Raw genomic sequence first — 12,741 nt, forward strand, 5'->3', positions numbered from 1 at the left:
AAAACTGTACACAATTTTCTAGATGTGGCCCTCACGAAATTCCTGTACAATGTTAACACCACTTCTTTTGATTGATAAATGATCCCCCTCCGAATACAACCTAAAACCCTATTTCAGGTCAGGTCAGGAATGGGTGCATGTGCCAGAGCACGAAGTCGCTGCGTCCGCTTTCTGCCGGTACTCCAGGGGCCTCCGTCTGGCCATCCCCCAGGCAGATGCCTGGCTTATCCCCATCTCCTTGAGATGCCGATCATACTGCTGCAACCAGGAGGCACGTGGTTGGCCTGTTGGCCTCCTCCACTCACGAGAATCCCTCGCTGAGGGAATCTGGTGAACAGGATCAGCGTCAAGAAAACGAGCCACATGTCCATACAGCTGCAGCTGATGCTCACGGACTATGCAGGAAACAAATCTCATTTGACTCTCTCTCAGCAACCACTCATTGGACGCAAAGTCTGACCAGTGATAGCCAAGGATTCTCCGAAGAGACCTGGTACCAAAGATTAAAGTCTCCGTCTCAGATCCCTCATCAGAGTCCAAGTCTCTCATCCATAGAGCAAGACTGGAAGCATCAAGGACCTGAAGACTCGGACTTTTGTCCTCCCGCACAGGTACCAGCAACGCCACACCCCATTATCCAGTGAATCCATGACTCCCCAGGCCCGACCCAGACGTCTGTTGACCTCTGACTCACAGCTAGCAGAGACATGAATATCACTACCAAGGTAAGTGAATGTCTCCATGACCTCAACATCCTCACCACAAACAGGCACAGATGGGAAAGCAGCATCCAAGATGTCATTGAAAGCCTGGACGTTAACATCCTCACCACAAACAGGCACAGACGGGAAAGCAGCATCCATTATGTCATTGAAAGCCTGCACCTTAGTTTTAACCCAGGAAACCCGTAATCCCAGCGACTACGACTCCTCATCCAGCACCTCGAGGGCCCCCAAAAGGATCTCCAGAGTCTCTTCAAAGATGACTGCATCATCTGCGAAATCAAGGTCAGGGATCTTGACATTCCCAAATGATGCACCACAGCTTGATCTCTCTGACATCCTCCCAAAAATCCAGTCCATACAAGTGCTGAAAAGTCTGGGGGCCAGTACACACCCCTGACGAACTCCAGTAACAACTGGAAATAAGTCAGAGATGGTACCACCACTTCTCACAGCACTCTCAGTACCAGAGTATAGTTCAGACATCAGATCGATCAGTTTTGGTGGCACCCCACAAAGACCAAGAATCCTCCAGAGGGAATCCCGATTTACTGAATCAAACGCTTTACAGAGATCAACATAAGCTGCAAGCAGCCCCTGCCGAAACGCTCATCTGCGTTCGGTGAGGACCCAAAGAACAAGGATACGGTCAATCGTTGACATCTTTGGTGTAAAGCCTGACTGCTCTGGACGCTGGTGCAGTCCCGATCAAGAATTATCCGAGCAAAGACCTTGCCTGGCACTGTGCTGCCTGCTTACCTCCAGCATCTATTACCACCCCCAGATCCTTCTCCTGTGTGACACGCTCCAAAATTACCCCTTACATGCTGTAATCTCTATTTTCATTGTTCTTTCCCATCCCCAACACCTTACACTTGCCCAGGTTAAATTAAATCTGGCTGTCTTTTGCCAAATCTATACAAGTATCAATACTTTGCTGAATCTGTTCACCACCCCCTCTGCTATCCACCTTACCTCCAAACTTGGTGTCATCTGCAATTTGGAAAGCTTACTCTTTACCCCATTATCCAAATTGTTGATGTAAATAATGAATGGTAATAGTTTGAGTACTGATCCCTGAAGTACGCCGCTACTTACATCCTCCCTGCAAGGCATCCTTCCACTCACAGCCACTCTTTGCTTCCTTCAACCAAGCTAGTTTGCAATCCAATTAGCTACCTGACCAGCCACTCCACAAGCCCTCACTTTGGCTAACAACCTCTGATGTAGTACCTTATAAAATACCTTCTTAAAGTCAAGATATACGATATCCACTGCCTTTCCCTCATCCACCTAATCAGACCCTGCTTCATAGAACTCTGAAAGATTTGTTAAACAGGAACTATCTATGGTAAACCAATGCTGACTACCTTTAATTGGTTTGTATTTGTTTAAATGGTTCCTCATCCGGTCCGTAATTAATGTCTCCAACACTTTCCCCACAACTGAAGTCAAACTAACAGATCTATAGTTTCCCAATTCTTCTCTGGGATCCTTTCTTAAATAATGATGTATTATTAGCTTCTCTTCAATCCTCCCGCACCTGTCCTGACTCCAGGCAACTATTGAGAATATCCATTACCATCCTGCTTACCTGCTCAGCACCTCCATTAATATTCTCGGTTGCATGTTATCTGGACCAGGAGCCTTATCTACTCTTAGATTACCGAGCTGTTCCTTCACTTCCTCCACTCCAACCTGGATCGTCTGTAAAAGCCCTTCCTCGCCTCCTTGATGGATACTCTCAGCTATTGGCAATTCTCCTGACTGTTCTTGTGTAAAAGTTGAAGAAAAGTACCTGTTTAATAAGCCTGCCATCTCACCTTCCTCACTAACCACTCTCCCGGTGCTATTCCTCAATGGGCCCACACTGGTTCTAACCTGTTCTTTTCCCCTGATATATTCAAAGAAAGCCTTGCTATTATGTTTAATATTCTTAGCCATGTCCTTCTCATACTCTCTTTTGGCTTGTCAAGTTATTTTCTTCACTTGCCTCTGTTTGCTCCGATAGTGATATAAATCTACCTCCAGTCCTGTTATTTTATACCTAATAAATACCTTCTGCTTCTCCTTAATAGTGTTCCTTATCTCACTGCTCAACCACCCTGGTCTCTTTCTACTTCTAGTTTTACACCTCATTGGAATGAACTTTCTCTGCACTCCACATATTTGCTCCTTGAAGGTTTCCCATTTCTCTGATGCTGATTGTCCTGTTGTAGTGCAGCAGGTAACTACAAAATACCCCTAGAATACTTCGGTTTGTGATGCAAGCATGAAATTTGGCACAAATCCTCTCTTTGGTCTACTGTGTTAAAAAATGGCGCTGGCCACGAAAAAAATCAAGATGGCGACCATTTTCCAAGATGGTCGCCATCCAAATTGAAAAGTATTCCTAAAGCAAGTATTTGGATTAAAGACAATATTTTGTGTGTATACCTAGGTTTTAGGGGTCAAAGAATCTAATAGGAATGTTGTCTTGGCTCGAGTACATAATCAAATGGTCAAAGCAAAGATGGCATCCAAGATGGTGGCCATGAAATCTATAAATCCTAATATTTCAGGAACTGTGCTGAAGATATTTTCTTATTTTCATCAGAATATCTTATTATGCAAGCATGAAATTTAACATAAATGATCTCTAGTCTCCAAGGATCACTCTTTATGCAAAAATATTACTCCTGCTGAAAATTAAAATGGCTGCCATTTGGCTGCTAAGAAAATTAAAATGGCTGCTAAGCCGTATCTCCAGAAAAATCAAGCTGGTAATAATCATCATTAATCATTTCACAAAATTTAGTGGTAAAATACTTTTATTTCTGATTTATTGCATAAATGTTCACTTGTTTGTCATATATTGCAAAATTACCTGTCACAACAAAGATGGTGTCCAAGATGGCCACCGTAAAACTAAAAAATATCTCATCAATGAATAAACATAGAAATACTAAGTACTATAAGTCGGCAAATAGGTAATAAAGACAATGGATTTCATCAGAATTATTACTTATTTTGTCAGATTGCATTTTAGAGGGTGGAGGAAAGCTTAGCATAATTATAATAGAGTGATGTCAGCGCACAACCAGGGCACACTGGTGACGTCACTGCTGTGTAACTCAGCATGGGGTTCAGTGTCAGCTGATCTAGCTTTACTAATGCTGTAGTAATAGACTAGTAGTTGTAGTTTAGTTTAGTGTCCCAAATGCTGTCTAACAGCCCCATATCCAGTAGCTAGTAAACAGTAGTTTGTAGTTCCTAGATTTAGTTAGATAGCCGCACCTGAATTAACAGGGTGTGCCAGCACGGGAGAGCCGAGCCAAGGGTAAGGGGGCTATACATGACTTGCTCATGTAGTTACCCGAATGGTGTACAGATCACACGGGACTTAAATGACACTGGATGAACGATCGGGCTAGGTGTCGGTCACCCGAACCTAGTCGTATCCCATACAGGAATGTGCATTGATTAAGGTGGTAAAAGGATAAACCCTCGGCCTTAATCAAAATGGCAGATGCGAATCCAATTTTAGCCAAGAGGCAAACAGACTGGACTAGATGCTGTCTTTGCCAAAAAGACAAAAAGAATGAAGCCCTGACTTCCCCTCCTACCCATCATGTCCAAGAACATGATCGGTATGCTATGCTAGCCACCAATATACCTCTATTCAATGAGATCAGTGCACTCCCATTGATTTTAGACCCAGCTAGACTGAATGAGGGTGGAGGTATAGAGGCAACGCTGAGAAGGAATGAGGCAAAGTAGCACATGAGTTGTCGGTTGTTATTTAATAACACTAAACTCGATCGTGCCAAGAAACGTCGATCTGACTCTCGTGGTAGTGAAACAGATGAAGGGCATGTGAAGCAGCGACGAACTAGCCATGATGGTCAAGTATGTATTATGTGTGAAAAGACATCACCTGAATCTGACCTTCGGCAAGTTATGACAATGAACTTGGACAAGAGGCTGCACGAGTGTGCTCAAACACTGAATGATGACACGTTGTTAGCAAAACTGGGTGGTGGAGATGCCATTGCCCAGGAACTAAAATACCATCGTGCCTGTCTCACTGCTCTGTACAACAGCGAGAGATACCATCTCAGAAGTCTTGAGAAAGACACATCAAACTAAGGAGAAACCAGATGTGTATCCACTGGTTCTTTCGGAATTGGTGAATTACATTGTTGAAACCAGTCTGAATTCAGACGGTCCCACAGTCTTCCCCCTTGCAGATATTTACCAGTTATACCAACAACGTCTGGCACAACTGGCTGTTGATACTCCCACTGTCAATACCACCAGATTAAAGGATAAATTATTGGCTGAAATCCCTGAGCTTGAAGCTCACAAAAAGGGAAGAGGTGTGCTTTTAGCATTCCAGAAAGATGTGGCTTTGTCACTATCAAAAGCATCAGAATACTCTGATGCACTTGTGATGGCTAAAACTGAAAAAATCTTGAGACGACACATACTAGACCATCAATCAAGATTTGATGGCACATTTCCTGAAGGCTGTGTTAAAGATGCTATACCACCCATTCTCCTTCAATTCGTCGGGATGGTTGAACATGGAGCTAACATCAAATCACAGCTGAGATTTGGGGCTTCAAAGTCTGACCATACAGGCCATTTCCCAGCTGCTGCAGTATAACTGCTATTCCTGATATAAAGAGGGAGCAGAAACACACAGACACTCCAAAAACAGAGAAACACCATTCCCAGTGTATATGGGTCTCTCTATCTTTGCCAAAACCAGGAAGAGAAGCCTGGTAGAAATGCTGCATGAGCATGGCCTCAGCATCTCCTATGACGACTAACCGTCCATGGTTGATTTTCCCTTTGCAAAATGGGAAGAATTTTTCTGTCCATATCTGAACCATATCTGTCAAGTTAGTAAACCTTAAAAAAAATCTTGATTTTGTTCCAAACGCTAGTTCGTGAACAATGGTTTATAGCTATTGTGGCAGCCATCTTGGCCTCCTATCTTTGTTTCAGCAGTATGCATGGGAACTAGGAATCTAAAACCATGTCCACCGAATTAGTTGATCCCAAAAACCGAGGTATAGATCCAAAAATTATGAGTCTATGTCTATTATTTCCTGAAATATGAGCATTGTTTTGGTTTTGCGGCAGACATCTTGGATGCCATCTTTGTTACAACCATGCTGTGAGGTGTTACATTACAAAGAATAATCATGCTAAAATCTTAGACACAAAAAACTTTGGTTTACACCCTTAATGTTATGTTTTGTTTCAAATATTTAGTTGCAGAAGAGGAATTTTCTGTGCATATGGTGGCCATCTTGAAAAATGGTCGCCATCTTGGAATTTTGCGAAAAAAGTGGACCCCAAAGAGTATTTGTGCCAAATTTCATGCTTGCATCACAAACCGAAGTATTTTTTTGCAGTTATCTGCTTGCTGCACTATTGTTAGAGTCTCCCAACTCTCTCCTCATCCCCTCAAACCTCAAGGTTTACCTTCCTGAAATCTAAGAGCCTTACCCCACTATCCTGAACTCGAACCCTTCACAGAATCTTTGCACAAACAATGTTATGGTTACTTGCTCCTAAATGCTCCCCAACCTCCACCACATTGGGATTGTTAGTTAAAAGGAGGTCTAGCACTGCACTCTCCCTCGTGGGCTTATCTACAAACTGGGTTAAAAAGCAATCCTGGACTAAAACTAGCAAATCCTCATCAACTCTGCCCTTTCCCTGTTCCTGAACCCAATTTATCCCTGGCAAGTTAAAATCCCCCATAATAAATACTCTTCCCTTACCACTTGCCATTTTGAATTATTCACGTACTCCTCCTTCCTCCTCTTCCTTCCCACCCGGAGCCCTATAAAAGCATCCCACTAGAGAACATTGTACTTTACGGTACTTCTACATATCGACGGTCCCCTGTGCCAGTGCGCACGCGCAGCCTGAGCCGGGGCCGGGGCCAGAGATGTTGTGGGCGTTTCAACCTGTTCAATACTTGTTTGATTATTTATTGTCGTTCCACGCTAATAAAGTGGTCGAACAAATTGAACTCTGTTTTTATTTACCCACCAGTACCTTAGTGTTTTTACAATCTCTAATCTCGACCCACACAGAATCCTCAACATTTAAATTCCCCCCTTAATGTCACAAAGAAGAATGAAAAAAATTTGTCCTTTTAACGATCTCCTGATTGTATATTTTATCGATCCATTCTGGCGTCTTTATCAGCCTTGATCGTTATGGGAACACTCAATCGAGAATAAAAGCTGTACTTTGTAAAGGTTTTTAATGAGTTATGACATGTACTTTTCACAGTATAATTTGGACACATTTACCTCAGAAGTGTACATGGATGCAATGACGAATTTGCCGCCAGAAGAGTTCGCTCGCATAAAGTCCCACTCAAGACTCCGCTGGGTAAACGATTCCGTGAATACAAACCTCGAGAAGAAGGAAAGGGAAAAAAGGGAAAAAAGGGAAAAAAGGGAAAAAAGGGAAAAAGGGGAAAAAGGGGAAAAAGGGGAAAAAGGGAAAAAGGGAAAAAGGGAAAAGGAAGAAGAAGGAAGAAGGAAGAAGGAAGAAGGAAGAAGGAAGAAGAAGGAGAAGAAGGAGAAGAAGGAGAAGAAGGAGAAGAAGGAAGAAGAAGGAGAAGAAGGAAGAAGAAGGAGAAGAAGGAGAAGAAGAACAATATGATGGTACCGATTGTTTTTTCTTCGTCCTTCCCTGTTCCACGTGATGTGCGCGTCCTTACGTCATTCACTGCACTCCACAAGATCGCTCAACGTGTTCACGTTTCTTCATCATTTGAGGTGATTTTATTTCATCAATTTTATTTTTAAAATACAAGTTTTTTATTGTGACGTTGAGCTTCGTCGTGTGACAATAATTTTGCACGGCAAATGTGGAAAACAACGCGCGTGCGCAGAGTCCGTCCGTCCGTCGTCTCTGGCAAGATGGTGCGGCGCGGCTCCTGTGTGTGTGATCGTCGTATGGAGAGGTGATACAGCACCACGGAGAAGGTGGGTCGCGAACGGACACTTCGTGGAGAGGCTGTTCATCGACGAGCGAACTGGATCGAGAACTCACTGAATGAACGGAAACGGAGAGTGCGTGAGATGGTGTAATTGGGTGGAATAGGATAGAGTGTTGATGTGGCGCAGGCACGAAGTGTTGATGTGGCGCAGGCACGAAGTGTTGATGTGGCGCAGGCACGAAGTGTTGATGTGGCGCAGGCACGAAGTGTTGATGTGGCGCAGGCACGAAGTGTTGATGTGGCGCAGGCACGAAGTGATGATGTGGCGCAGGCACGAAGTGATGATGTGGCGCAGGCACGAAGTGATGATGTGGCGCAGGCACGAAGTGATGATGTGGCGCAGGCACGAAGTGATGATGTGGCGCAGGCACGAAGTGATGATTGATTGGAAACAGGGTGTGAGGTGTAATTGGCGTGAAACACACAAGTAACTTCGGGCACAGGACGAGGACATTGGGCTGATCGGAGCGATGTTATTTGTTAGTTCACACGGTGCAGTGAGGAATTCCCGTTTCCCAATGAACAAATCACACAAACCTTTGGGGAACATGTTCATCGAGTTGACGGAAATGTGAATATTTTTTTCTGGATGGTGCAAATTATGTGATTAGCACGAGGAGATGTAAGGTGCTGGGGATGGTGAGAGAGAGGTGGTGGTGGTGGTAATAGATGTGACGTGGGGGGATGGTAATAGACACAGGTAGTGGTAGTAATACGGGGGAGGTGGTGTGGGGTTGGGTACGAACAATGAAAATACAGATGACATGATGCAAGGGGCAATCTTGGAGCATGTCACACAAGACAAGGATCTGGGGGTGGCAGCAGATACGGACGGGGGAGGGGTGGTAACATACGGGAGTGAGGTGGAAACGGATACGGGAGTGGGGTGGCAACGAATACGGGAGTGAGGTGGAAACGGATACGGGAGGGGTGGTAACGGATACAGGAGGTGGGTGGTAACGGATACAGGAGGTGGGTGGTAACGGATATGGGAGGGGTGGTAACGGATACCATAGGGGGGTTGTAACGGATACGGGACGGGGGTGGTAACGGATACAGGAGGTGGGTGGTAACGGATACAGGAGGTGGGTGGTAACGGATATGGGAGGGGTGGTAACGGATACCATAGGGGGGTTGTAACGGATACGGGAGTGGGGTGGTAACGGATACGGGAGTGGGGTGGTAACGGATACGGGAGTGGGGTGGTAACGGATACGGGAGTGGGGTGGTAACGGATACGGGAGTGGGGTGGTAACGGATACGGGAGTGGGGTGGTAACGGATACGGGAGTGGGGTGGTAACGGATACGGGAGGGGGTGGTAACGGATACGGGACGGGGGTGGTAACGGATACGGGAGTGGGGTGGTAACGGACACGGGAGTGGGGTGGTAACGGACACGGGAGGGGGTTGTAACGGACACGGGAGGGGGTTGTAACGGACACGGGAGGGGTTGTAACGGACACGGGAGGGGGTTGTAACGGACACGGGAGGGGGTTGTAACGGACACGGGACGGGGGTGGCAACGGACACGGGAGGGGGTTGTAACGGACACGGGAGGGGGTTGTAACGGACACGGGACGGGGGTGGCAACGGACACGCGTCGGGGGGTGGCAACGGACACGCGACGGGGGGTGGCAACGGACACGGGACGGGGGGTGGCAACGGACACGGGACGGGGGGTGGCAACGGACACGGGACGGGGGTGGCAACGGACACGGGACGGGGGTGGCAACGGACACGGGACGGGGGTGGCAACGGACACGGGACGGGGGTGGCAACGGACACGGGACGGGGGTGGCAACGGACACGGGACGGGGGTGGCAACGGACACGGGACGGGGGTGGCAAGGGACACGGGGCGGGGGTGGCAAGGGACACGGGGCGGGGGTGGCAAGGGACACGGGGCGGGGGTGGCAAGGGACACGGGGCGGGGGTGGCAAGAGACACGGGGCGGGGGTGGCAAGAGACACGGGACGGGGGTGACAATAGACACGGGACGGGGGTGGCAAGAGACACGGGACGGGGGTGGCAAGAGACACGGGACGGGGGTGGCAAGAGACACGGGACGGGGTGGCAAGAGACACGGGACGGGGGTGGCAAGAGACACGGGACGGGGGTGGCAACAGACACGAGAGGGGTCAGGTCAGGACAGGAATGGGAACATGCGCCGGAGCAACGCGTCGCTGCGTCCACTTTCCGCCTGTACTCCAAGGGCCTCCATCTGGCCATCCCCAGGCAGATGCCTGGCCCATCCCCATCTCCTTGAGGTGCCGATCAACCTGCTGCAACCACAAGGCACATGGTCGGCCCATTGGCCTCCTCCATTCACGAGACTCCCTCGATGAGAGAATCTAGTGAGCAGGATCAGTGTCAGGAAAACGAGCCACATGTCCAAACAGCCGCTGCTGACGCTCACAGACTATGCAGGTAACAAATCTCATTTGAGTCTCTCTCAACAACAGCTCGGTTCACACAAAGTCCGACCAGCGATAGCCAAGGATTCTCAGAAGAGACCTAGTGTCAACGGAATTGTCTCCATTTCAGATCTCTTTGTCAGAATACAAGCCTCACATCCACAGAGCAAGATTGGAAGCACCAAGGACCTGAAAACTCGGATTTTCACCCTCCCGCATAGGTACCGGCAGCGCCACACCTTGTGATCCAGTGAATCCATGACTCCCCCGGCCCGACTCAGACGTCTGTTGACCTCTTGCTCATAGCCAGCAGAGACAAGAATATCATTGCCAAGGTAAGTGAATCTCTCCGTGACCTCAACATCCTCACCACAAACAGGTACAGACAGGATGCATCAAATATATCATTGAAAGCCTGGATCTTAGTTTTGACCCAGGAAACCCATAATCCCAGCGGCTCCGACTCCTCATTCAGCATCTCCAGGGCCCACAAAAGGATATCCAGAGTCTCCGCAAAGATGACTGCATTATCTGCGAAATCAAGGCCAGAGATCTTGACATCTCAAACAATGCACCACAGCTTGATCTCTCCGACATCCTCCCCAGCATCCAGTCCATACAAGTGCTGAGAAGTGTGGCGGGCAGTACACACCCCGACACACACCGGTAACAACTGGAAATATGTCAGAGATGGAACCACCACATCTCACAGCACTCTCAGTACCAGAGTAGAGTTTAGACATCAGATTGATCAGTTTTGATGGTACCCCATGAAGACCAAGAATCCTCCAGAGGGCATCCTCTGGATTCACTGAATCAAACACTTTACAGAATTCAACATAGGCTGCAAGCAGCCCCTGCCGAAACTCTCATCTACTTTCAGTGAGGACCCGAAGAGCAAGGATACGGTCAATCGTTGACCTATTTGCTGTAAAGCCTGACTGCTCTGGACGCTTGTGCTCAAGCAGATGGTGATACTGGTAACGGATACTGGTGGGGGGGTGGCAACACATATGGGAGGGATGTGGCAACAGATACTGGTGGGGGGAGGCAATGGATTTGGGAGGGGGGTGGCAACGGATACGGGAGGCGGGGTGGTAACGGATCCGGGAGGCGGGGTGGTAACGGATACGGGAGGCGGGGTGGTAACGGATACGGGAGGTGGGGTGGTAACGGATACGGGAGGCGTGGTGGCAACGGATATGGGACGGGGGTGGTAACGGATACGGGACGGGGGTGGCAACGGATACGGGAGGCGGGGTGGCAACGGATACGGGAGGCGGGGTGGCAACGGATCACGGGAGGCGGGGTGGCAACGGATACGGGAGGCAGAGTGGCAACGGATACGGGAGGCGGGGTGGCAACGGATACGGGAGGCGGGGTGGCAACGGATACGGGAGGCGGGGTGGCAACGGATACGGGAGGCGGGGTGGCAACGGATACGGGAGGCGGGGTGGCAACGGATTCGGGAGGGGGTGGCAACGGATTCGGGTGTGGAGTGGCAACGGTTTCGGGGCGGGGTGGCAACGGATACGGGAGGCGGGGTGGCAACGGATACGGGAGGCGGGGTGGCAACGGTTTCGGGTGTGGGGTGGCAAAGGATTCGGGAGGGGGGTGGCAACGGATTCGAGAGGGGGTGGCAACGGATTCGAGAGGGGGTGGCAACAGATTCGAGAGGGGGTGGCAACGGATTCGGGAGGGGGTGGCAACGGATTCGGGAGGGGGTGGCAACGGATTCGGGAGGGGGTGGCAACGGATTCGGGAGGGGGTGGCAACGGATTCGGGAGGGGGTGGCAACGGATTCGGGAGGGGGTGGCAACGGATACTGGTGGGGGAGGCAACGGATTTGGGAGGGGTGGCAAACGGATTCGGGAGGGGGTGGCAACGGATTCGGGAGGGGGTGGCAACGGATGCGGGAGGGGTGTGGCAAAGGATTCGGGAGGGGGTGGCAACGGTTTCGGGGCGGGGTGGCAACGGATTCGGGAGGGGTGGCAACGGATTCGGGAGGGGGTGGCAACGGATTCGGGAGGGGGTGGCAACGGATTCGGGAGGGGTGGCAACGGATACTGGTGGGGGGTGGAAACACATATGGGAGGGTGTGGCAACAGATACTGGTGGGGGAGGCAATAGATTCGGGAGGGGGGTGGCAACGGATTCGGGAGGGGGTGGCAACGGATTCGGGAGGGGGTGGCAACTGATTCGGGAGGGGGTGGCAACGGATGCGGGAGGGGTGTGGCAAAGGATTCGGGAGGGGGTGGCAACGGTTTCGGGGCGGGGTGGCAACGGTTTCGGGGGCGGGTGGCAACGGGTTCGGGAGCGGGGTAGGAACGGTTTCGGGAGGGTGGTGGCAACGGTTTCAGAAGTGGGGTGGCAACGGAGACTGGTGGGGGTGGGAACAGATACTGGTGGGGTGGGGGGTTTCAACACAAATGGGAAGGGTGTGGCAACATATTAAGGAGGGGGGTGGCAACAGATACTGGTGGGGGTGGCAACATATATGGGAGGGGTGTGGCAACAGATACTGGTGGGGGGAGGCAACGGATTTGGGAGTGGGGAGGCAACGGATTTGGGAGTGGGGAGGCAACGGATT

The 12,741-nt window shown here is 49.6% G+C and overlaps 2 protein-coding genes across 14 annotated transcripts in view; one reads left to right on the plus strand and one right to left on the minus strand.

Moving 5' to 3' along the window:
- BRCA2 (BRCA2 DNA repair associated) overlaps nucleotides 1–7,342 on the minus strand; it is a 265,664-nt gene extending 258,322 nt beyond the window's left edge. For 3 of the 5 annotated variants that reach the window (XM_085850729.1, XM_085850730.1, XM_085850728.1), the window contains exon 1: nucleotides 7,040–7,342. In XM_085850729.1, the coding sequence (XP_085706855.1) occupies nucleotides 7,040–7,096 (57 nt within the window). In that variant the 5' untranslated portion in view covers nucleotides 7,097–7,342. Of the gene's footprint in view, nucleotides 1–6,499; nucleotides 6,637–7,039 lie in introns of those variants that run through there. The other 2 variants (XM_085850733.1, XM_085850731.1) reach the window with 2 other exon arrangements.
- The window catches only part of LOC147013654 (uncharacterized), a 69,443-nt gene continuing 64,034 nt past the window's right edge, over nucleotides 7,333–12,741 (plus strand). For 3 of the 9 annotated variants that reach the window (XM_085850736.1, XM_085850740.1, XM_085850742.1), the window contains exons 1-2: nucleotides 7,379–7,513; nucleotides 7,630–7,723. Coding sequence is in view for 5 of the 9 variants with exons in the window: in XM_085850746.1 (XP_085706872.1) it covers nucleotides 7,394–7,513 (120 nt within the window). In the remaining 4 variants the exon portion in view is untranslated. Of the gene's footprint in view, nucleotides 7,514–7,629; nucleotides 7,724–12,741 lie in introns of all 9 variants that reach the window. The other 6 variants (XM_085850748.1, XM_085850744.1, XM_085850739.1 and 3 more) reach the window with 6 other exon arrangements.

This window comes from Eptatretus burgeri, chromosome 13 (assembly GCF_056783735.1).
Source record: "Eptatretus burgeri isolate ZD-2024b chromosome 13, Ebu_testis_v1, whole genome shotgun sequence".
Taxonomy (NCBI): Eukaryota; Metazoa; Chordata; class Myxini; order Myxiniformes; family Myxinidae; genus Eptatretus; species Eptatretus burgeri.